This window comes from Mobula birostris, chromosome X (assembly GCF_030028105.1).
Source record: "Mobula birostris isolate sMobBir1 chromosome X, sMobBir1.hap1, whole genome shotgun sequence".
Classification (NCBI taxonomy): Eukaryota; Metazoa; Chordata; class Chondrichthyes; order Myliobatiformes; family Myliobatidae; genus Mobula; species Mobula birostris.
The window spans coordinates 5,166,152-5,184,380 of record NC_092402.1 but is presented as its reverse complement, the minus strand read 5'-3'; the positions used below and the strand labels follow the sequence as shown (position 1 = coordinate 5,184,380).

Below are 18,229 nucleotides of genomic sequence, written 5' to 3'. Positions count from 1 at the left end.
GGAGGGGTGGGTCAGTGGGTGTTTGGTGGTGTTGAGGGGTGGGTCACTGTGTGATTGGGCGTGTGGAGAGTTGGGTCAGTGGGTTATTGAAAAATATGCCTATATATAAATATATGTGTGTGTGTGTGTGTGTGTGTGTGTGTGTGTGTGTGTGTGTGTGTGTGTGTGTGTTTGTGTGTTTGTATGTGTGTATGTGTATATATAAAACGTAGTGCTGAAAGAGAGCAGAAGCTGTTCCTGAATCATTGACTGTGTGTCTTCAGGCTCCTGTACCAACGTGAGCTGAGAGACAATAAAAAGCAATAACAGTACATTTATTATAGAGCACTATTCCTACAGATGGTGTAGTTCGACATGCTTCACAATGGGATGAAGTACAAACATGAAAATAGGATTTCAGAAAAGAGAAAAGCAATATACATGGAAAGAAACGACAAAAAATACTTTAGTGAAGGTTAAATAAATTGGTTCAGAGCTAGTGTTTAAAAGTGTCAATGAGTCTGCATCAGTTATGGTTTAAGGAATGAATTTCAGAGATCAGGAGCAAAGTTCAAATGATGCTGAGCTGCCAATTATCTTTTGAGGGAGACCGTTTAAATTGAAGAGACCACCGGAAGGGGATACGGGACCTGCAGGTCCAGCCTGCAGAGGTCTACTTCCAGAGCTAAGGAACAATTCCAAGTGGGGTTGGAGACGAAATTGGATGCGCGTCAACTCTGGCAGGGTTATCGTGGTTGCGGGGGATTTCGTCCGCCACCAAAAACACTTGAATCTTTCACGCCGAACATTCTGATTGGCCACATCACCGTCTGGTATGGGATGAGGAGAAGTCACTGCACAGGATTGAAATAAGATGCAGACAATTCTAAACTCAGTCAGCTCCATCACGGGCACTAGCCTCCATAGTACACAGGACATCTTCAAGCAGCAGTGCTTCAGAAAGGGAGCCACTTTATTAGGCTCAGGAAGTACCTCGTATACTGGCCTCTGGGTGTGCATCATTGCTGGCCAGTCCTTGACTTAGATCAGATGAACAAGGGTGGCCTTTACATGTCTGGTGTCCCCTTCTGTGCTGGAACCCTCCAATGGTCAGCAAAGGGGATTCGGGATATTTTCCAGTTCTGAGAGGTGCCTGGAATTTAACAGAATCAGAATTGGGTTTAATATCATGAAATTTGCTCTTTTGCGACAGCAGTGCAGTGCAATATAGAAGCAAACTATAAATTACTTTAAGAAATACAGGGGATTAAAGTTAATTTGGACCCATCGGGACCAGTACATCTTGGCCCAATTAAGCGACTGCCGCAATTAGCTGAAGTTTCATGGAAATTGTTAAAGGGGCATGAAAAGACAAACTATGTTTTTAAATGAAATACAGAACCAATTAGAACACCACCAATCCTACAGCAGTACTGCAAAACTGTGTATTTGTTTCAACAATTATTGATGGGGAAATTCATCTGCGTTGTGTTCTTGATGAAGCAAATCAGTGCATATAATGAGCTGCCTTCAGACAATGCTTGTTTGGATTATGAGAACACTCAGTCCTCTTTTATTGTCATTTAGAAATGCATACATGCTTTAAGAAATGATACAATGTTTCTCCAGAGCGATATCACAGAAAACAGGCCAAACCAACGACTAACACTGACAGAACCACATAATTATAACATATAGTTACAACAGTGCAAAGCAATACCATAATTTGATGAAGGACAAACCATGGGCACAGTAAAAAAAAGTCTCAAAGTCCCGAGTCGATCGACTCCCGAGTCCCCGATAGCAGGCGGCAAAAGGGAGAAACTCCCTGCCATAAACCTCCAGGCACCGTCAACTTGTTGATGCCTTGGAAGCAGCCGACCCCAGCCGACACTGAGTCCGTCCGTCCGAAAGCTTCAAGGATCCGACCAGCTCCTCTGATACAGCCTCCCGAGCGCTATCCTCTGCCGAGCTCCTTCGACCTCGTCCCGGCCGCTGAAACACACAAAGCCGAGGATTTTGGGGCCTTCAGCTCCGGAGATTCTGGTTACCGCACAGTAGCAGCGGCAGCGAAGCAGGCATTTCAGAAGTTTCCCAGATGTTCCTCCTGTACTCTCACATCCATCTCCATCAAATCAGGATTGTGCACGGTCCCCTACTTGACAGATGACAGACATCGTCCCCGAAGTGGCCGCGTGGGCTGCCGTCGTGCCGCCATATTCTCCTCCTCATCTGGTTTTTGCGATTATCTCCTCCAACTCTTCATTCTCATTGTAACATTCGAGATGGTTGTTGATACCTTCAAATTCTTGGTAGCTCCTAACCTGTTGTAGTAGCGGAACCGCGGTGAGTGAAACAGTTCCTGATGATCTACTGCTTGTTTCTTGCAAACCATCGGTGACAAAAATCATGTGTTTTTGAACACAAACGTACACAATTGAAGAACAGTTCGCTCTAAGCACCGTGTCGCTTCTAACAGCCACAGGACTGACGGTAGTTAGAAACTGATCAGAAATAGTATCCTGTCCTAATTAAGTGGCATAGTGCCCCAGATCAACGATGGGAATCCCGGCAAATTTCCCAATTAGTGTTAGCTCTTGGACAGCTGTTCGGATCGGTTAAATGGAGCCCACCGTGTATTAAATTAATCAAGCAGTGCGTCAGGTACAGCTTCTTCCCCTGTGCCATCAGGGAGGAGGTACAGGAGCCTGAAGACACACACTCAACGATTCAGGAACAGCTTCTTCCCCTCTGCTATTAGGCAGGTGGTACAGGAGCCTGAAGACACACACTGAACAATTCAGGAACAACTTCTTCCCCTCTGCCATCAGGGAGGAGGTACAGGAGCCTGAAGACACACACTCAACGATTCAGGAACAGCTTCTTCCCCTCTGCCATCACGGAGGAGGTACAGGAGCCTGAAGACACACACTCAGCGATTCAGGAACAGCTTCTTCCCCTCTGCTATTAGGCAGGTGGTACAGGAGCCTGAAGACACACACTGAACAATTCAGGAACAACTTCCTCCCCTCTGCCATCAGGGAGGAGGTACAGGAGCCTGAAGACACACACTCAACGATTCAGGAACAGCTTCTTCCCCTCTGCCATCAGGGAGGAGGTACAGGAGCCTGAAGACACACACTCAACGATTCAGGAACAGCTTCTTCCCCTCTTCCATCAGGCAGCAGGTACAGGAGCCTGAAGACACACACTCAACAATTCAGGAACAGCTTCTTCCCCTCTTCCATCAGGCAGCAGGTACAGGAGCCTGAAGACACACACTCAACGATTCAGGAACAGCTTCTTCCCCTCTTCCATCAGGCAGCAGGTACAGGAGCCTGAAGACACACACTCAACAATTCAGGAACAGCTTCTTCCCCTCTGCCATCCGGGAGGAGGTACAGGAGCCTGAAGACACACACTCAACGATTCAGGAACAGCTTCTTCCCCTCTGCCATCCGGGAGGAGGTACAGGAGCCTGAAGACACACACTCAACGATTCAGGAACAGCTTCTTCCCCTCTTCCATCAGGCAGCAGGTACAGGAGCCTGAGACACACACTCAACGATTCAGGAACAGCTTCTTCCCCTCTTCCATCAGGCAGCAGGTACAGGAGCCTGAAGACACACACTCAACGATTCAGGAACAGCTTCTTCCCCTCTGCCATCCGGGAGGAGGTACAGGAGCCTGAAGACACACACTCAACGATTCAGGAACAGCTTCTTCCCCTCTGCCATCCGGGAGGAGGTACAGGAGCCTGAAGACACACACTCAACGATTCAGGAACAGCTTCTTCCCCTCTGCCGTTCAATTTCTGAATAGACAGTGAACCTATGAATACTAACTCACTATTTTATTATTTCTGTTTTTATGCTATTTTTAATTTAACTACTTAATATATATATATATATACTCACTGCAATTCAGTTATTTATTTTTTCTATATTATCATGTATTGCATTGTACTGCTGCCGCTAAGTTAATTTCACAACATATGCCGGTAATATTAGACCTGATTCTGATTTATTTAACCTTGCCTTTAGATAACCGCTTTTTCTCTTTTATTTCAATGTTTGTACCTTATCACATTGTGAAACACGGTGAACTACATCATCTGTAGGGAGCGTGCTCCATAACAAGGTTGTTTGTTTTCTTTCTCAGCTCAGGTTGGTAAAAGCTGAGTTAAGGGCACAGACAAGTACACTCATTTTTGAATTGCGAGGAACTTTCAGACTATTCTAGTGGTGTTTAGTATTTTGGCTTTCTGAAGATTTTATGGATATTATTGTGTGGCCATAACTGTTTAATGCTATTGCGTAGTGACTTTGGGATGATATCAGTTGGAGTTATTACTACTGGGACAATGTATATCCTGTTCATATTCCATAGCCTTTCAATTTCCTCTTTTAATTCACTATATTTCTGGTGTTTTTCACTGATTGATTTCTGTATGTTATGTGTGCTTGGAATGGCTATATCTATTAAACAAGTTCTTCTTGCTAGTTTATCCTGTAATATCATATACAGACAGTTACTATGGATTGTCCTATCTGTAATAACTGATTGGTCACAATATAGTTTGCCAGATTCTGACTCTAAATCTGGATCAGGCTTGTAATTATAGCAAGGTGTGGTGTCTTTTGTGAGTTTGTATTTTAAAACAAGACTTGGTAAGTGACGCTTTGCCACTGAACTGTGCCTGTGCCCGTCCCAGGAAGTGTTAATCTGAGGGCATTCGTGGTTACATAATGATTGTTTTTTTTGGTAATTTGTCAGTTCAGTTCTTATTTTACTTTGTCAAAAGCAGTATCATTATCGCTGGAGGCTTTGGGACTTGTAGTTCAGCAGATCGGGACGCTGTGGCAGCGGCGGGCGGCGGGAGGGGAGCATTATGTGTGCGACTGCATCCTCCCAGAGTGTGTGGTGGGGGGTGGGTTACTACCATTAGCCGTAGTCCCGGTTGACGGAGCACCCACACTCTGAAGAACTGTCGCTCGGGGTCGCCCATGAATGTTGCGTCCCCCGGCTGTCTACGTGACACGCCAGTACGCGAGCCAGGGCTGATCTGCTGTCGGTGCGCCAGGCTCCCTGTCTCTCCACGCAGGAGCGGCAGAGACCGATACACCCTGGCCCCCGCAGCGCCGCAGGGGTCGCCCGTCAGCGTAGGTCTCCAGCTCCGGATTTTTCCCCTCGGGGTTTACTTCCGAAGCCGTCCCATCATTGGGTACAGCCGCAAGACAGCGGGAGATTTGAGATCAGAGTTTTCTTTCTCCAAGGTGAGCTGCCAACAGCGGCTGACGAGCCCCATCTGCCGGAGCAACTTGTTTTAAGGCGCCGATAAACCGCCTTTGCCCCTTCTCCTGTCGGTAGACACGGTTCCGCCGGGCTTAGTTGCTAAACCACACGTGAAGGCCGGGAGATGACTTGGTTGTCAGAGGCTGTTTGAGAGGAAAGCCATTGGGAGCATTTAATCCATAAAGGGGGCTTGTCACCACTCCCACCCCCGGCTCTGACAAGCTGAAGGAACCGAACTGGCCGACAGATCTCCTCCCGCCTCCTCTCAACAAAATGTGCCGGTGACCCGTTTTAAAATTAACAACTGACCGTACATCCACTATCAACGCGACGGGAGCTGCGTCGCCCCACACCCTCTCCCTCCCCCACACCCACACTGGGTTTCTGCCGGGAAAAGTCTTTCGCCCTTTAAACGCTGGTTCCTTGTCCGTTCCTCTCCCTGACCTCCCGTCGTTGTTACATCCCACAACTATTTTTAATTAAAGTACACTTCATTCATCATTTGAAACTTTACAAGAATAACACACACAAAATGCTGGATGAACTCAGCAAGTCAGACAGAATCTATGGAGAGGAATGCACAGTCGACGTTTCGGGCCGAGACCCCTCACCAGGACAAGAATAGACCCTGAAAAGCCTTCTCCGTCTCACATTCATACTGAACGCGTTAAGTGGTGTTCTGTAGGCTTTCTGAAGAATCCAATGACAGAGTGGAACCTGTGCGGGGTAGTTTTTAAAAGTGGGGGGGGGGGGGAGCCGTTGCGCTGGGACAATTCCCCACTCCCGACCTCGGTAGTCCGGGTCCAGCGGACCAAGTCGCCGTCACCAACTGGAGTTTGCGCTGTGTGACCGCGACACCTTCAGTGTCTCGCCATGCCCTTCCTCCTTCGTTCCCCCACCCCAACCCGCTCTCCAAAGCACGCTGCAGGACCAGCTCCCTCACCGCCGGGAACTCACTGTTGAAAGTGGTGTTGAATGACTGGGATTATTTAAAGCCAAGAGCCCATTTGCCATTCAGAATCACTTTATTATCGCCGGCATGTGTCGTGAAATTTGTTTCTGAATCGCTGAGCGTGTGTCTTCAGGCTTCTGTACCTCCTCCCTGACGGTAACAGTGAGAAAAGGGCTACGGCAATACTTGGGAGGGGGTCTTCCTCACTCAACTCGGCCCCTCCCACTACAGAAGCGGAAGACATCAACACAGTTGTCTCCCTCCTTCCTCGCTCCCCCGACACTCCCACCGTTGTAAATCCGCTGACCCTCAGCTCGCTGTCTGAAATCTCTCTCTGAAATCTAATACACCCGACTGACTCGCAGGGACTGAGAACGAGGGCGGGTTTCCCCGCTGTTACTGGCACCTTCACCGGCACTGCTACAGGGATCGATTAATGTTGAACCAAACCCCACACCAGTCATTATTTTTAAATATATCATTGTATGTTATAACCGTGTGCTTTCCCGCCATCGTTAACTTTATGCTGTGTACGTGTCGGTAACCTGTTTTGCCCCCCGCGGGTCCCGGAGGAACGCTGTGGGCTTGGCTGATTTCGGAAGAGTGGTTGAACGACAATTACACATTTGCACTTGAACAATTAAATTTGGAGAAACTTTCTGTCTCTCTCTCCTCCAGAATGGATCAGATCTGCTCCGCGGCCGTGGGAGGCGGCGGGATCGTGGGTTCCGGACTCTGGGTGTGTCCCCCGTAACTCGAGACCCTCCAAGGAGCCCCAGGCGGCTTACCCGCTCCACGCCCAGCGCTTTTTTTTTAACTCCCTCTCTCTCTCTGGGCGGTGGCCCGGCTCGGGATGAGGATATAAAGAGGCGAGAAGGAGGTGGCCGCACACCAGTGGCTCGGTGTAAGGCCTGAGGAACAAGATGCAGACCAGCTTCAGAAGCAGCAGCAGCGGCGGTCAGAGCTGGGGGTCCCGCAGCATGTCCGGGGTCTCCTCAAGCATGCGGGGAGGCAGTATGTACGGCTTCGGCCAGAGCCGAGCCTCCAGCTACGGCCTGGGCTCAGCCCTGGGCGCCGGCATGGTGTACGGATCCGGCGGCGGGTTCGGCAGCGGGTTAAGCATTGGGTTCGGCGGCAGGTTCAGCAGCGCGTCCGGCGGCGGGTACAGCATCTCCTCCGCCGCCTTGCTGAACGAGAAGCAGACCATGCAGGGCCTGAACGACCGGCTGGCGACGTACCTGGACCAGGTGCGCTCCCTGGAGAAGTCCAACGCCGAACTGGAGCTTCAGATCCGGGAGTACTACCAACAGGCGGGTCCCACCACCCGCGACTACAGCGAGTGCTGGGCCACCATCAAGGGCCTTCGCGACCAGGTAAGAGCCCCGAAAAAGCAACTCCCATTCCCCCCAGTGATTGTCAGTGTGTGTGTGTGTGTGTGTGTGTGTGTGTGTGTGTGTGTGTGTGTGTGTGTGTGTGTGTGTGTGTGTGTGAGTGAGTCTGTGTGTGTGTGTGTGTGTGTGTGTGTGTGTGTGCCGGGGAGATGTCAGGGTGCGAGGAGGTTGGCCATTAGACACCCGACCAGAACGGGGCCATTCAGCCCATCGAGTGTGGGCCGCCATTCCAGTCTGGCTAACCTTCTGTCCCTCTCAAATGAATCTTGGCGAAGTTACAGAGGTGGTTGGCCATTGCCTTTACGAGATGGGCGCCCCTAACTCCACCCCCGGCCAGTACCAATACTCTTCAGAGATTGTCTGCCTGGCGTCAGTGGTCACATCACCAGGACTTGTGACCGGCATCGACTGCTCATTCGACCGTCCACCACCTGATCTCACGGTTTCATGTGGACACGGTGGATGTGGGGAGGGGGCAAGGTGGGCTAACCACCTTGCCCAAGGGTGACCCCGCGGGCTGGCGGAGGGAAAGGGGCGCCTCGCCGCCCCTGAGGACCTCCCGCTTGAAGACTACCCAACCTGTCTGCGGCCGCCCGTAGTAAACGAGTTCTACACATTCGCCACCAACCCCGACCAAAGAAATTCCTCCTCGCCTCTATCCTCTGGTCTGAGGCCGTGCCCTCCGCAGAGAGGAGAACGTTAGGTGCGAGGGAAGGAATGGGGAAGGGCCGGGGCAGGGGGGTGAAGGATTGACTTTACTTCTCGCACGGCCATCGAAACGGGTCAACGTAGCGGCCCTCGATTCACGTCTGTGCGATGCGGGAAGAAACCGGGAAAATCCACGTGGAAAAGGGGATCGAAGGCGAAAGGGGGACGGGCGGGGTGGAGGAGACGGAGAGAGAGTGGGAGGGGCTGGTGGAGAGGGCGGAGGGGAGGGCAGGGTGGAGGAGGGAGGGGCTGGTGGAGGAAGAGGTAGCTCTGAGATAGACGGGGGCTGGGAGGAGAGAGGTAGGGGTTGAGGGGTTTAAGTTTAACCTTGCAAACCAGAAGCGGGCGGGACGGTGTGCCTGTGGTTCCCCACGTCCCCCTTGCTCCACCCGGTACACTTCCACCTCCTGTCTCCCACAGATCAACGACTTGATCCTGGCCAACTCCGGAATCATGCTCCAGGTGGACAACTCCAAACTGGCGGCGGAAGACTTCAAAGCCAAGTTAGTACCGAGCCTGCCGATGCGAGTTTTGGGTTCCAACTGACCGCGTCTGCCTCCTCCGGCCCCTTTCCCTTCCGCTGAAGGGCGGACAGTGGACCAACTGAGTCCTGCAGGTCGTCGTCTTCTTCTCCGGAAGTTTAATGGCGACTGGCGGACCAGAATAAGGTCCATTACCGCCATCTACTGGACTGGAGTGTGGGGCCTAGAAACGGGAAGTAGACCCACCGTATTCTCCCCCTCCCTCCCCCCCGCAAAAAAAAACTGGAATAATATTATAAAAGGCTCATGCTTTCCAGAAAGTCAAATACAATACAGTGACACTGGTATCCGAACAAACTTGGCATGTGAAACACTGACAGAGATCTCAATCTAACAATTGGAAGTTTCCTTTTCCCCCTCTTGGGAACAGAGAAGAGCAGACACAGGCGCTCAGACAAGCATAGGCTCACAGACAGACAGACACATACTGCACTGCCTCTCCTGGAGGAACTCAGCAAGTCAATCAGCATCTATGGAGAGAAATCAAAACTCTTTATTCCTCTCCACAGATGCCTCCCAACTTGTTGAGTTTGTCCAGCATTCTGTGTGTGTGGTTTGCTCTGCATTTACAATATCTGCAGAGTGTCTTGTGTGGTTGAAAATGACATAGACTATCGTTAACATAAAACTTCCTCCACAGATGCTGCTTGACCAGCACCTTATGTTTCTTTTTGCTCCAGATTCTAACAGCTTTCCTGCCTCTCTGTTATAGTATGCAGCGAATTCAGAGGTTTGGCATGTAATGAGTTAACAAAGGGGTTGTCGACCAATCTCCGCTCAAACCTCCGACTTCATTTCCAGTGCTGTACCCCTCTGGATCCCATATTTTTTAATGCTTCACCGTGAGCCCCTCTGGAGCAAATGTTTTTGTTCTTCGTCTAAGCATAGGGGTGGAAAACAGGATAGAAATGGGGGGCTCATCTCCCATCCAAAAGGATGCTCCTCTATTCTGAGCCCATGCCCTCTGCTCCTATACTCCCCACCTATAGGAAACATCCTCTCCACATCCACTCTATCTGTGTCCTCTGGTCTTAGACTCCACCACTATAAGAAACATCCTCTCCACATCCACTCTATCTGTGCCCTCTGGTCTTAGACCCCCCCACTATAGGAAACATCCTCTGCACATCCACTCTATCTGTGTCCTCTAGTCCTAGACTCCACCACTATAGGAAGCATCCTCTCCACATCCAGTCTATCTGTGTCCTCTGATCCTAGATTCCTCCCCGATAAGAAACATCCTCTCCTCATCCACTCTATCTCGGCCTTTCACCATTCGATGTGTTTAAATGAAGTCACCCCTCATTCTTCTGAATTCCTGTGAGTACAGGCCCAGATATCTTGTATAGTTTGGTGCAGGAAAAGCTTAACGACTTCAGCCCTGGCCACCGATGACCAAAATGTCCTGCTCTTTTCCCATCTCGATAGGTTTGAAACTGAGTTGTCCATCAGGATGTCCGTTGAGAACGATATCAATGGTCTGCGCACGATGTTGGATAACCTCACCCTCGTGAAGAGTCAGCTGGAGACCGAGATTGAGAACCTGAAGGAGGAGCTCATTTACATCAGGAAAAACCACGAAGATGTAAGCAATGGGCATAATTGCCCAAACATTGTGAGTCGTTTCTGTTCTGTGTCACTGCCGAGAATCAGAGGGTGAAATCGGTACGTATTCTTCCTTCCTGCAGGAGCTCAGGAGCCTGAAGTCCCAGATGACCGGCAATGTTTCTGTCGATGTCACAACTGCAGACTCCGTGGACTTGCTCAAGGTTCTGGGAGAAATTCGGGCCAAGTATGAAGCCATGGTCAACCAGAACAAGGCAGAGGCCGACGATTGGTACAAGCAGCAGGTAACGGGGATCGTATTCCCAGAATCCGCGCAGAACAGGCCCTCCCGGTCCCTTCGAGCCCTGCGGCCCATCCACCCACCTGTTCACACGTCCAGGTGACCGCAGGGTATAGGGGCATATTCAGGCCATTCGGCCCGTGGCATCTTCTCTCCCAATTGATAATGGCCCATCCAATTTTCCTCTCAACCCGAATCTAGACAGAGGGCAATTTACCCTGAGCCCTTGCGTACTGCCATGTCTTTGGAATACTGGAGCAAACTGGTGAAGTCAGAGATCTTGGGCAGAATGAGCAGCTGCCTCAGAGACACCGTTGGAATTCAACTACCCGGGCTGAAGCTCCCCCCACCCCACCCCACAAGATGTATTAGAACCTTGTCAGCCGTTACGGTGTCATCCCACCCCGATCTCTGCACCATCACACGATGACTCAACACCTAGCCCTTGCACCTGTCACCCTCAGAATTCCAGGTTTAAGCCCCACACAGAAAGGAGGAGGACATTCAGACCATCATGCTGGTTCTATCCCTTCACAGCTGATCCTCACTCAATCCTGCAGTGTCATCTTCGGTAGATTTAAAATTAACATTTGACACACGATCAGTTGTCAAGGCATAAGAGAAATCAGATTCCTACACATCCATGTTTCCTGGTTTACTTTGCCCCTCTGGAGCCACTGGGCTGATCAGCTTCTTTCTGCGCTGTTTGAGTGGAAGACACGGTGACGATTCTCTGGAACGTCCTGTCTCCAAACTTTCGACTCTGTCCCACCACCCCAATTCAAGAAACATTTCCTCCCTAACCATCCCACTGGTTCTCAAATGATCAAATTATCCATTACCTTCCCCACCAGCGAGCAGGCAACTATAGCTTTTCCAACAGAACATCGAACATTACAGCAGAATACAGGGCACTCAGCCCATGAAGTTGTGCCAACCTTTTCACCTACACCAATATCAATCTAACTCATCCCTCCTCCATTTTTTCTTCCATCCATGTATCAATCTATAAGTTTCTTCCATGTCCCTACTAAATCTGCCTCTACCACCACCCTTGGTAACACATTCCTTGCACCCACCAATCCCGACGGATAGAAGTTGCCTCTGACATCCCGTCCTACACTCTCCGCCAGTCACCTTAAAATTATGCCCCCTTGTATTAGCCATTTCCACCCGGGCAGAAAAATTCTCTGGCTGTCCACTCGATCTGTGCCATTTACCTTGTGCACAATTCTGTCAAGCCTACTCTCATCGTCCTTCACTCCAAAGAGAAACATCCCAGCTCACTATCATCATAAGACATGCTCTCTAATCCAGGAAGCATCCTGGCAAATCTCTTCTGCACCCTCTCTAATCCAGGCAGCATCCTGCTGAACCTCCTCTGCACCCTCTCTAATCCAAGCAGCATCCTGGTGGATCTCCCTCTGCATCCTTCCCGCAATGAGATGACCAGAAATAAACACAATTCTCCAAAAGTTGTCTAACCACGGTTTTACGCTGTTGCAAGTCTATCCACTCTACCAGGTGTCACTGAGGGTACCCATAACTCTCCCCCTCCCCCATTCTCCCCAATTTCCTTCCTTGGGAAGCTTTATCACTATTCTTCATAACAAGATCATGCTCTCGTCTCACTGCTGCCATCAGGGAAACGGTACGGGAGCCCCAGGACACACACCACCAGGTTCAGGGACAGTTATTACCCCTCAGCCATCAGGAAGGAAGTACAGGAGCCTCAGGACACACATCACCAGGTTCAAGAACAGTTATTGCCCCTCAGCCATCAGGAAGCAGGTACAGGAGTCTCAGGACCCTCACCACCAGGTTCAGGAACAGTTATCACCCCTCAGCCATCAGGAAGGAGGTACAGGAGCCTCAGGTCCCACACCACCAGGTTCAGGAACAGTTATTACCCCCTCAACCATCAGGAAGGAGGTACGGGAGCCTCAGGCCCCACACCACCAGGTTCAGGAACAGTTATTACCCCTCAGCCATCAGGGAGGTACAGGAGCCTCAGGACCCACAGCACCAGGTTCAGGAACAGTTATTACCCCCTCAACCATCAGGAAGGAGGTACGGGAGCCTCAGGCCCCACACCACCAGGTTCAGGAACAGTTATTACCCCTCAGCCATCAGGGAGGTACAGGAGCCTCAGGACCCACAGCACCAGGTTCAGGAACAGTTATTACCCCTCAGCCATCAGGGAGGTACAGGAGCCTCAGGACCCACAGCACCAGGTTCAGGAACAGTTATCACCCCTCAGCCATCAGGAAGCAGGTACAGGAGTCTCAGGACCCTCACCACCAGGTTCAGGAACAGTTATCACCCCTCAGCCATCAGGAAGGAGGTACAGGAGCCTCAGGTCCCACACCACCAGGTTCAGGAACAGTTATTACCCCCTCAACCATCAGGAAGGAGGTACGGGAGCCTCAGGCCCCACACCACCAGGTTCAGGAACAGTTATTACCCCTCAGCCATCAGGGAGGTACAGGAGCCTCAGGACCCACACCACCATGTTCAGGAACAGTTATTACCCCCTCAACCATCAGGAAGGAGGTACGGGAGCCTCAGGCCCCACACCACCAGGTTCAGGAACAGTTATTACCCCTCAGCCATCAGGGAGGTACAGGAGCCTCAGGACCCACAGCACCAGGTTCAGGAACAGTTATTACCCCTCAATCATCAGGAAAGAGGTACAGGAGCATCAGGACTCACACCACCATGTTCAGGAACAGTTATTACCCCCTCAACCATCAGGAAGGAGGTATAGGAGCCACAGGACCCACACCACCAGGATCAGGAATAGTTATTACCCCTCAGCCATCAGGAAGGAGGTACAGGAGCCTCAGGACCCACACCACCAGGTTCAGGGACAGTTATTACCCCTCAACCATCAGGAAGGAGCTACAGGAGCCTCAGGATCCACAACACCAGGTTCAGGAACAGTTATCACCCCTCACCATCAACCATGAATCAGAGGGGATGACTTCACTTACCCCATCATTCAAATGCTCCCACAACCCTTCGGCTCGCAGAGGGCCCATCACCCCTACTGCAGAATCGGCAGCTGACAGCCGCTCACCAGAGTCCGATGTTGTGACCCAGTCTTTCAAGTTGTTCCCAGATGTATATCCCATTTTTTTCCTTCCTCTCCCCGGGGTGAGGTCTTTGGAGCTACTGTAGGTCCCGGGATGGGGGAGTGTGGGGGTTTTAGACACGTGCCCGACGATAGCACCACCCCCAACAGACCTTTCACAGACGAGTTTTGGACATCAACAGTGTAGTTGTGTGGTACGTCTGGTTTGACAATAAAAATTTACTTTCAACTGTTTCAGTTTGCGGCTGTGCAACAGGAGATCAGCATCAAATCGGGTGCCATCGATGGGGAGAAATCCAGACTAACTGAACTGAGGCACAGCTGTCAGGGGCTGGAGACCGAGCTGAGCACGATGCAAAGCATTGTGAGTAACCCTCCGGGCTGGGCTGGTGGTGGGGGAGGCCAGGCAGCCACCCAGCTATTGATTGATTGATTGATTGATTATTCGCAAAGGTTGTATGTCCGCAAAGTGACGCAGGGTACAGGAGTGTCTGTACATGAGGTGACTCTGACAGCAACTAATAAAGTAGTGGTGACTGGGGGTGTGGAGGGGTGGGTCAGTGGGTGATTGGGGGTATGGAGGGGTGGGTCAGTGGGTGATTGGGGGTGTGGAGGGGTTTGTTAGTGGGTGATTGGGGCTGTGGATGGGTGGGTCAGTGGGTGATTGGGGGTGTGGAGGGGTTTGTTAGTGGGTGATTGGGGCTGTGGATGGGTGGGTCAGTGGGTGATTGGGGGTATGGAGGGGTGACTCAGTGGGTGATTGGGGGTGTGGCGGGGTGGGTCAGTGGATGATTGGGGGTGTGGAGGGGTGGGTCAGTGGGTGATTGGGGGTGTGGAGGGGTGGGTCAGTGGGTGATTGGGGGTGTGGAGGGGTGGGACAGTGGGTGATTGGGGGTGTGGAGGGATGGGTCAGTGGGAGAATGGGGTGTGGAGGGGTGGGTCGGTGGGTGATTGGGGGTGTGGAGGGATGGGTCAGTGGGTGAATGCGGTGTGGAGGGGTGGGTCTGTGGGTGATTGGAGGTGTGGAGGGGTGGGTCAGTGTGTGATTGGGGGTGTGGAAGGGTTGGTTAGTGGGTGATTGGGGTGTGTGAAGGTGTGGGTTATTGGGTGGAGGTGTTGATCAGCCTCACTGCTTGTTGGAAAGTCACTGTTTTTTGTGTCTGGAGGTCCTGGCGTGGATGCTACACATCTTCCACCGTGACAGGAGTGGGACACACAGTCCGGGAGCAGGGTGGGTGTGATCCTTAATGATGTTCCCGGCCCTGTTTCCGGCACCTTTCTGTATACGGATGGTGGGTGGGCTGGTGCCGGTGTAGAGTTGGGTAATTTTGACTACCCATTGTCGAGTCTTCCTGTGTGCTGCCGGGCAGTTCCCGTGCCCAGCGGTGATGCAGTTTGTTCAGATGCTCTCTACCGCGTGGCTGTAGAAGGACGGGAGTTCGGGTGGGTGCAGCCCGGTCACTGGAAATCCCCCTCTCACCGTCCACCTCTTGCCCTCAGATCGCCTCGCTGGAGGGTAACCTGAACGAGGTTGACATGCGCTTCTCCGGCGAGAGGGCCAATCTGCAGATGACCATCAACGGTCTGGAAGGGGACTTGGGCGATCTCCGCGCCAAGATCCTGTCCATGAGCCAGGAGTACCAGCGGCTCCTGAACATAAAGAGCAGACTGGAGGCGGAAATTGAGACCTATCGCAGGCTGCTGGGCGGCTACGGGTAAGCAACTCGCCAGGCCAGACTCGAACCTGAATACAATCCAGTCCTAGAACATAGAACAGGACAGGCCCTTCGGCCCACAAAGTTGTGCCAAGCTTCTAACCTTCTGTAAGATCAATCCAACCCTTCCCTCCTGCATTTTCCCATTATCCCTGTCCCTATCTTAGAGATTCCTCAGTTCCCTAAATGCTTATGCCTCTCCCACTGCCCCTGTAGGGCATTCCAAATGCCTACCTCTCTCTGTCAAAAAGAAACGCAACCTTTTACAACGCTCCCATACTTTCCTCCCCTAAAAGGTGTGGCCCCTCATGTTACCATTTCTGCCCTGGGAAGAGACTCAGCTGTTGACAAGGAAGTAAAATAATACAATCGAGTAGATAAAAAACTCTACATAACAAAGTCTGATTAAAAAATGTACAATATACAAAAGAGGGCAAGTCGTGCAAATGTTGAGTAAAAGTAAATTAATACCGAGAACATGAGTTGTTGAGACCTTGAAAGTGAGTCCTGTAGGTTGTGGAAGAGTTGTAGTTCAGAGTTGGGCTGAGTGAAGTTCTTCAACCTGCTTCAGTAGCCTGTTGGTTGAGAGGGTAATAACTGTTCCTGAACCTGGTGGTGTGGGACCTGAGGCTCCTGCACCTCCTTCCTGATGGTTATGGTTTCTATAACTGTTCCTGAACCTGGTGGTGTGGGTCCTGCGGCATCTGTACCTCCTTCCTGATGGTTGAGGGGTAATAACTGTTCCTGAACCTGGTGGTGTGGGTCTTGAGGCTCCTGTGCCTCCTTCCTGATGGTTGAGGGGTAATAACTGTTCCTGAACCTGGTGGTGTGGGTCTTGGGGCTCCTGTACCTCCTTCCTGATGGTATCAATGGCAAGAGAGCCTGGTCTGGGTGGTGGGGGTCACTGATGACAGATGCTATTTTCTTCCTTGTAGATCTGCTCGATGGTGGGGTGGGCTTTGCCTGTGATATGATGTGAGATGTGTGCTAAGGTTCTGTGGCAGGCAATAATTAATTGGAAGTCTTGACCTCCTCCCACTCCCAGCCCTTCCCGTAGTGTAAGGTCACACTCTGTCCTTTTGATTTTCAGGGGTCAGTCTTCTGGCCAAGTGTCAAGCAAGTCAACAATACTGAAGACGATGGTCAACGAGGAAAGAAGTGAGTAGGCTATCTTACCGTGTCTGCACGGCGCAGTTGGGCTGAGAAAGTTTGGTCATGCGCTCAAAATCCTGGAGGAAATCAGCAGGTCGGGCGGCAACCAAAGGATGTTTCCTATAGTGGGGGAGTCTAGGACCAGAGGACACAGATAGCGTAGATGTGGAGAGGATGTTTCCTATAGTGGGGGAGTCTAGGACCAGAGGACACAGATAGAGTGGATGTGGAGAGGATGTTTCCTATAGTCGGTGAGTCTAGGACTAGAGGGCATAGATAGGGTGGATGTGGAGAGGATGTTTCCTATAGTGGGGGAGTTTAGGACCAGAGGACACAGATAGAATGGATGTAGAGAGTATTTTTCCTATAGTCGGGGAGTCTAGGACTAGAGGGCATAGTTAGGGTGGATGTGGAGGGGATGTTTCCTGTAGTGTGGGAGCTTAGGACCAGCGGACACAGATAGAGTGGATGTGGAGAGGATGTTTCCTATAATGCGCAGCGTCTAGGACCAGATCACAAATAGAGTGGATGTGGAGAGGATTTTTCCTACAGTGGAGGAATCTAGGACCAGTGGACACAGCCTCAGAATACAAGTATGTATCTTCAGAACAGGGAAGAGGAGGAATTTGTTCAGCCTGGGGGCAGTGAGTCTGTGAAATTCATTCCCACAGACAACTGCAGTGGCTAAGTCATTTGGTACATTTAAGATCATTTGGTACATCAAGCAGAATTAGGCACATTATTTCTGCTTTCAGTCTACCCCAATAACTTGAAGTCCACAGCCATCTGTGGCCACGGATCCCACAGGTTCACCGTGCAATATTTCAGGAAACTGGAGGCTGATAGATCCTTCATTAGTCAGGGCGTCAAAGGTTACGGGGAGAAGGGAGAAGGCAGGAGAACAGGGTTGGGAGGGATTGTAAATCAGCATGATGGGATGGCTGTGCAGGCTCGATGGGCTGAATGGCCCAAATCTGCTCCTATGTCTGATGGTCTTGTGAACGCTGATTGGTGACTGTATCAGGTGACCGTCCCGTGAGATCGCTGACTGACTGTTTTTCATTTCAGAGCCCATTGTTTCAACCCAGACCAAGACGATCACCGTGGTGGAGGAGGTTGTGAATGGGAAAGTGGTGTCTTCTCGTAGGGAGGTGATAAATTGATCAAGATGGTGGGGGAGCCTTGGAAAACAGCAAGGGGGAGACTTCCATGCATGGCTTAACACAGATATCAAGTGATTTTTCTGCTTTCTGCATCTCTGAGACATGAATAAAGGCTTTGAAAACCAGCCATATTGAGGAGTCTGTTCTGTACAACACTTTCCAAACGGCCACTGACCCCATCTCTCGGTTGAAGTCTTGTGAGGTTACAGAGTCATTGAGCACAGTAACAGGCCCTTCAGCCCATCTAGTCCCTGCTGGACTATTAATCCCATAAACCTGCTCCAGGACCACAAACTTCCGTACACCTCCCATCCACGTACCCATCCAAACCTCTCTTAAGTGTCACAATCGAACATGCATCCAGCACTTGCGCCTTCCACACTCTCACCACC

General features: G+C 51.0%; 1 protein-coding gene across 1 annotated transcript; it reads left to right on the top strand.

Annotated features, from left to right (window-relative positions):
- The first annotated feature begins 7,021 nt into the window (after nt 1-7,021).
- LOC140191328 (keratin, type I cytoskeletal 19-like) lies at nt 7,022-17,945 on the top strand. The gene is made up of 8 exons (XM_072248628.1): nt 7,022-7,599; nt 8,746-8,828; nt 10,296-10,452; nt 10,556-10,717; nt 14,046-14,171; nt 15,308-15,522; nt 16,613-16,680; nt 17,743-17,945. Exons 1-8 carry the CDS (start codon nt 7,150-7,152, stop codon nt 17,835-17,837), a joined length of 1,356 nt encoding a protein of 451 aa, XP_072104729.1. The 5' UTR covers nt 7,022-7,149; the 3' UTR covers nt 17,838-17,945.
- Nucleotides 17,946-18,229: the final 284 nt, after the last annotated feature.